General features: G+C 37.8%; 1 protein-coding gene across 3 annotated transcripts in view; it reads left to right on the plus strand.

Moving 5' to 3' along the window:
* LOC106870703 (coiled-coil domain-containing protein 1) overlaps positions 1–7,016 on the plus strand; it is a 299,527-nt gene that overhangs the window by 150,630 nt on the left and 141,881 nt on the right. Inside the window, exon 1 of one of the 3 annotated variants that reach the window (XM_052977600.1) lies at positions 3,499–4,033. The exons of the other annotated variants lie outside the window; for them this stretch is intronic. Coding sequence (XP_052833560.1) covers positions 3,932–4,033 — 102 coding nt within the window. The 5' untranslated portion in view covers positions 3,499–3,931. Of the gene's footprint in view, positions 1–3,498; positions 4,034–7,016 lie in introns of those variants that run through there. 3 annotated transcript variants of the gene reach the window in all.

Below are 7,016 nucleotides of genomic sequence, written 5' to 3' on the forward strand. Positions count from 1 at the left end.
AAAGATGAAAAAACCCAGATTTATTTTACAGGATTAAGGAGTGAAAGTACAAAATCTTATTTTGTATAATATCTTTATTATTATGACTCTAATATACTCGTTAATCCTGTAAAAAAAATCTGTTTTTTCATTTTTTTCTCTTTCTGTGTATATATATTATCTTTTACTTGTTTCAGTGAGTAGACTATAGCCATTCTGAGGCACCACCTTGGAGAATTTTTAGCCAAATGAATCGAACCCAGTATATATTTTAAAGTCTGGTACTTATTCTATCAGCCCCTTTTGCCAAACAGCTAAGTTATGGGGATGTAAACACACCAACACCAGTTGTCAAATGGTGGTGGGGCACAAACACAGACACAAAGATGCACAGAGATATATATTCTTTTATTCTTTTATTTGTTTCAGTCATTTGATTGTGACCATGCTGGAGCACTGCTTTTAGTCGAAGAAATCAAGCCCAGGACTTATTCTTTGTAAGCCTAGCACTTATTCTATCGGTCTCATTAGCAAAACTGCTAAGTTATGGGAACATAAACACACCAACATCAGTTGTCAAGCGTTGGTGGGGGGACAAACACACACACACACACACACACACACACACACACATATATATATGCAACGGACATTGTCAGTAAGATGAGGTGTTGTCAATGAGTACAGTGAAAGATTCAGCGTACAAGTAGGGGTTCATCAAAGATCAGTCTTCAGCCCCCCCCCACCCCTCTTGTTCATAATAGTCCTCCAGACAATAACAGAGGAATTTAAGACAGGCTGCCCCTGGGAGCTCTTCTATGCTGATGACCTTCTTATAGCCGAATCACTATCAAAATCAGAGAAATTTCAGGTATGGAAGCAAGGTCTAGAATTGAAGGGCCTTTTATTTATGTTTCCAGGACTAGTTGGATACTTTTTCTCTCAACTATGAGCTGTATGGTATTGAGAGTAGAAGAAAATATGACAGGATATAAAATAAGTACAGTGAATAGGAGAAAGGATGATGGGAAGATGAGAGGGTGTAGAATAGGCAATAGGCATGAAAGACATTCACCACCCCACTATTTTACTGAGCTTGCATGAGAGAACAGGTCTGTTGCAGTATTGTGTATTTCTCGTCAACATATTCCTTTGTCATCTCTTTCATTCAATATAATATCTTGAAGTCCTTTTGTGTTTATTGTTTATGTTAGAAATGCCTAATGGAATTTTTATTGACTCCTTTTCCACATATCCTTCTGCTATAAGGATCATGTCTTCTTTCCTCATTACTGAAACCTTTGTCTTTTTGCTAAGTTTACTTTAAGGTCCTTTATTTCCAGGTTTTGCTTTTGTGACTGGAATTTTGCTTCAGTTTGCCTACAGATTCTGCTTTAAGTCATCAGCATACCAGATTTCTCAAACTGGTCTGTTATAGCGTGAAGCACTATAATAAACAGGATAACTGAGGCTTAAAGGTCCCTTACCTGCATACTGAATTTGCTGCCGATTCTCACTTTGCTGACTGCACCTCTGTATATAGTTTGTTTGGCCATCACAAGCTATGCATCCACCTCTAATTTACTCATTGACCCTCCAGGCTGGCAAACGCTTACACCTAAGTACTTCTTTAGAGGTGCCATTTTCTTGAGAGAGCAAACACATTCTTAGATATATAACATATATACTTGATATTTTAAGTTGACAGTTCACTCCTCAAAGAAAATTTGCAATCTTAAAAATTACATCAGATTGCATGATGAAAGGGGTAATTCTGCTAGCCAGGATTAATTGCTGCCAATAGCAATAAACTTTTATGGTAGTTATTATCATGAGCATCTATAATGTTGCTCAATGTTCATCATTATCTTCAGGCTGGAATAGGTGACAGGTGAAACGTCAACCCTTCACATTCTATGGAGGGCTCAAGGGTAATTTGATGCATCAATGAGGATGGTTTTCAAAGTGTCTACTGAAGGACTTTCCATGTCAGAGATTATGAACAATTTCTGTGAGTCCTTGACTTTACGGTATAGTGGGGTGCTTTGTATGTTTGGGCCAAACTCTACAAGCATGGCCATGTTGGAGCTACCAGAAGTCAAACTCATCCAAGGTACATGTTCTATTTCAGTATCTAAGCATTGCTGATTAGTGACTTTATATCAAACAGCTGTTATCACATACATGATGGATCTGGCTATCGGCCAAGTTCATTGTGAAGGTCAACATACCATCTGGTTGCTATGGTCAGGAAGGTTGTATAGTGGTTGAATGGTTTGAGAACAGTGCTTTCTTTATCTTATTCAAGTACCCCTCAAAAGGGAGGTGGGGTGGAGGAATATTGTCTTCCATTAAATCCTTTATAAAAGTTGAGTAAGAGTGGCCAAAGTGGCATGGCTAAATGTATCCACATTTATTGTATATCAAAAACAAGAAAAAAACTTTTGCCTTTAGTTTGTCTGGGAAATTATTATTTTGTACTGAAGGAATACAATTAACTGAAGCATGAATTAGCCAGGATAATTTATGACTCAGTTACTTGGAGTTGAAAGTTTGTGGTGGACTAGTGTATGTTACTGGTGTACCAAGGCTTCTTGTTAAAGTATTTGGAATTTGGTTCATACCTTGAGGGCATATCCTAGCACTTGCCACCATTTACTCTTCCTTCCTTACTTGACCATCCCATCTATGCTCTGATCCCCGTCCCTTATGAGTATACCCTAGCACTTTGCCACCATCTCTTTCCTGCTCTCTGTTGCACTCATTTTCTCCCATTCTCTCTCTTTCCTCTTGCTCTTCTCTCTGGCTGGGTAACTATGTATCTCCTTTACAGCAGCATGCTTGTTTTTGCCCTCTTGTTAATGCTCCCTCCTTCTCCTTCTCTCTCTCTCCCTCTCTCTCTCTCTCTCTCTCTCTCTCTCTCTCTCTCTCTCTCTCTCTCTCTCTCTCTCTGGCTGGGTAACCATGTACCTCCTCTATAGCAAGACACCTGTTTCTTTCTCTCTGTCATCATCTGACACAAGCTCACCTCCTCCAACGCCCCTTCCCCTCTCAAAATTCCTTGTCTTGCAAGTTAGTTGGTGACCCTGCCAATGCTGGTACCACATAAAAGGCATCCAGTCCACACTATAAAAATCACTCAGCCTACTCTGTGGGGGAGGTTGGTGTTAGGAAGGGTATCCAGCCATAAAAACCATGCCAAAACAGATACAGAAATATGGTGCAGTCTTCTGCTGGCCAGCTCTTGTCAAAGCAGCCAACCCATGCCTCCCATGCCTGCATGGAAGGCGGATGTTAAATGATGATGATATGTATACTTGTTTGGTATTAACTGTTATAAAATAAGAGAAGAGTATACTCAATAACTGGTAGAGATTAATATTTTATTTGGGTCCCAATGTTTGTGTGTGTGTGTGCAGACACACACATCGACTTTATACATTTACATATGCATATATACCAAGTGTATTAGCAAAACTGTTCAAATTTTAGATTCAGCTTCAAACTTTTGTATTTCAGGAATGCTTTATGGAATTATCAAAAGTTTTCCCAATACTATTGGACTCTGCTTTGAGCAAGAGAAAATGTTGATTACTCTCCAAGCTCACCAGAAGAATCATGATAAAGTTGATGAAGGACGAAAATGACATTTTCATAAAAAATTAACCATAGCTCAGGATTGAGAACTCATAAAGGATTGAAATAAAGTTCAAATAGAAGCTTAAAGTCTTATTTCAAAGTGCTACCTGTTAGGCATCAAGAGTTGATCCTCTTTTGGCAATGACTTCCTCGGCCTTCTTCCTGACTGTACCTCAAGCTTTCTTAATGAATTACTCATCAATGCCTTCCTCCTATGGATGGAGTTTTTTAAGGGCTTGCAAGTAGGACTTCTCACAAACTTTTCTGACCAGTTCATTCCAGATGCTGAAGTCTAAAGGGTTGAGATCAAGTGATGAAGTGGGTTGTATCCTTACTCCAAAAACCTCTTCCTAAACTCATCCCTGAGAAATTTTTGAGCCACTGCACCTGTGTGACAAGGAGCTCCATCTTGCTGGTATGTAACCTTGAAGTCCTTAATGATTTTGGTGGGGTTTCCCTTGACTCTTGCCTCAAGATATTCAGAAAGAATCCAGGTCTTTACATCTTTCAAAACTTGAACAAAACAAATTCTTGTCAGATTCTCAGCCTTCTCAAAGATGATCAATGGTATTTTCTTGCCACCAGAGACCACCTGAAAAATGGCTTTTGACTCTCTTGTGAGGATCTAAAGCCAGAAGGCAGCTGTTGCATCCGTTTGTGTGTGTATTTGAATGAAATTCTTCTTATCTGTGTAAAAGATCACTCCAGGATTAAGTTTCACTTTGTTCAAGATGATCTTCACTCTCTCCAACCTTCTAACTTTTGTCCTGGAGTAACAAGGTGCCTCACAGATCTCAATGATTTCATGTTCAAGTCTTCTGTCACCACTCTTTAGACTTCCATAGCTGTAACTCCTCTTATGTGCCAAACGTCTTGTGAATTGAGTTGAATCTCTTCTGATTGATCTCTTCAGCTCTAGATTGAAATGATGATCCCTCTTGCAGTTATGACCTCCTGATCCAGTTTTCCTTTCTACTATTTCCTCTTTCTCAAACTTATTCACAATTTTCTTGATGGTTCTTGAATGGACTTTGAAGATAGAAACTAGAGAATGTGTGTTGGTACCATTACTGAAGGCCTGGATGATCTTAGCCCTCTCAACATTGCTCAGTTGGGAAGACATGGTGAGGCTGGCGATTTCAACCTCTTCTCTTTCTAGCTAAATATCTCAATGGGTATTTCACTGATTCTTACAAAAACTAGTGTCAATGTAGCCAGATGTCTTATCTGGGAAAATGAAAAATTGCTAATCGATTAGTTTATTGGTTTTAAGAAGTTTTAAGAATTTGTGAGATTGACAATTTTGCTGTTACTCTTGGTGTGTGTGTGTTCATATTTGATTTCTTTTGCTACTACTTGTTTTTCAATCATGGTAGATGGAAAGCTCCTTATGCATCTCACTCCCACCACACCCTTCCTATTTACTACAACTGCTTCTGTAATTTTTCCTAGCATTATACACCCTCACCCTTCACCAGTGAGTCAATAACAGAAATCATTACTATATCACTGTTGGTACCACAAACACCACTGCTACCACTACCATTATTATTATTATTATCATTATTATTATTATTATTATCATTAATGATAAACTGTGATGACCTAACCATTTCTCTCTTTTTTTCTCTCTCTCTCTGATAAATCTATCAGCCTAGGCAATAATCAATAGATCAGTCTACATGAACACACGTGTGTATGTGTATGATTGTACCTATGTATGTATGAATAGGTGTATTAGCAGTATCTACAGGACACAAACTTGACAAACACTGTGTGTGTGTGTGTGTGTGTGTGTATGTGTGAAAGACAAGTCAAGTCCCAGTACATGACACCTTGGGCAAAAGTATCTTCTACTATAGCCTTGAGCCAACCAAAGCCTTATGAGTGGATCTGGTTGATGGAAACTGAAAGAAACTCATTGTATGTATCTTTTACTGTGAAAACACATGTAATTTACACACTTTTTTTCACAAAAATAGAAATAAACTTTAAGGGGTGCATAAATTACGAGTAGATCATTTCCAGAATTTATTTTGAAAATTTTTTTTTGTTGCAAAATGATGTACAAAATGTAAACATTCATACTGGAAGTTGACTCATTTAATGTCAAAATAGGTTTTTGCAGAAAAAAATAATGGCTTAAATATAATGAAGTTGACTTTTATTTATGCTGGACGGTATAATGCTTATATTTTCTGTATAAATTTATTAAAACCGTTAAATGATTAACTACTTTTTGAAGTCTGACGTTCATGTTGGTAAACACAGTCCAGGCCATATTTTACATTGCTTGCAGTTTCTACCTATCACAATGGAACACCATTGACATACATACTGATATGGACATTCCTGACTGAAAAAATGTAATGATATGGATAATCTTGATTGTATGTTTTGTTTTTGTCTATTTATTACTAGGCACAGTTTTAAGTTTGTCATACTGTTTACGCCAACTTCATTAACATTAAAATGCCTTCCCAGCAGCTCTATTGCTACATTCAAATGCATATTCAACATATTTAATTTCTCCTTCACAGTAAATGATTCATATGTTCTGCCCATACTGACAATAACAGCAATGACAAATTTTAAAGTTTGCTTGACATTTTATCAGTGTGAAAGAGATTAAAATTTTGATACTCTGTATCAAAGGTTCCGATAAGAATAGGTGGAAAAAAATTCTGTTTACATAATCAGTTTGATCGGTCACCTTCCTCTGTCAGTTGAGTAAAGTGTCATCCAAGCTGATGTTTATTGGTAATTAAACTTAATTTGCAACACCTGTGCATATTTATCAGCCTTGTTTTTGTTGGTAATTCTTATCAACAACTTTTCCTGTGATTGTGATTTAAGAAGATATACAGCAGTATTCTAAAGATCAGACATTTCTTGTGGGCAAGAAATGTAAAATAAAGTTTATTATAAACAACACAAGCACTTTGTAATTTAATAGCTTTCAATGTGATACCTGTTAAACAAAAATTGTTTTTATTTAACGGTGCATACTCAACAGAGTGTAAGTACCTTGAGAGAAAAGTGAACCTAAGAAACATCAATTGTGGTGTGCAAGAGAGACGATTGCGCTGGTATGGTCATGTGGCAAGAATGGATGAGGATAGCTGTGTGAAAAAGTACCACACCCTAGCAGTTGAAGGAACCTATGGAAGAGGTAGGCCCAGGAAGACCTGGGATGAGGTGGTGAAGCACGACCTTCGAACTTTAGGCCTCACCGAGGCAATGACTTGTGACTGAGACTTTTGGAAATATGCAGTGCATGAGAAAACCCGGCAAGCCAAGTGAGACCATAATCTGAGGCCTCTGCCAGGGGTGTAGCCAGCCCACTTATGCGTACCTTTCCTTCATTGGACACTAAACTCTGTTTGCAAAGACCTGTT

The sequence above is a fragment of the Octopus bimaculoides genome, chromosome 28 (assembly GCF_001194135.2).
Source record: "Octopus bimaculoides isolate UCB-OBI-ISO-001 chromosome 28, ASM119413v2, whole genome shotgun sequence".
Classification (NCBI taxonomy): Eukaryota; Metazoa; Mollusca; class Cephalopoda; order Octopoda; family Octopodidae; genus Octopus; species Octopus bimaculoides.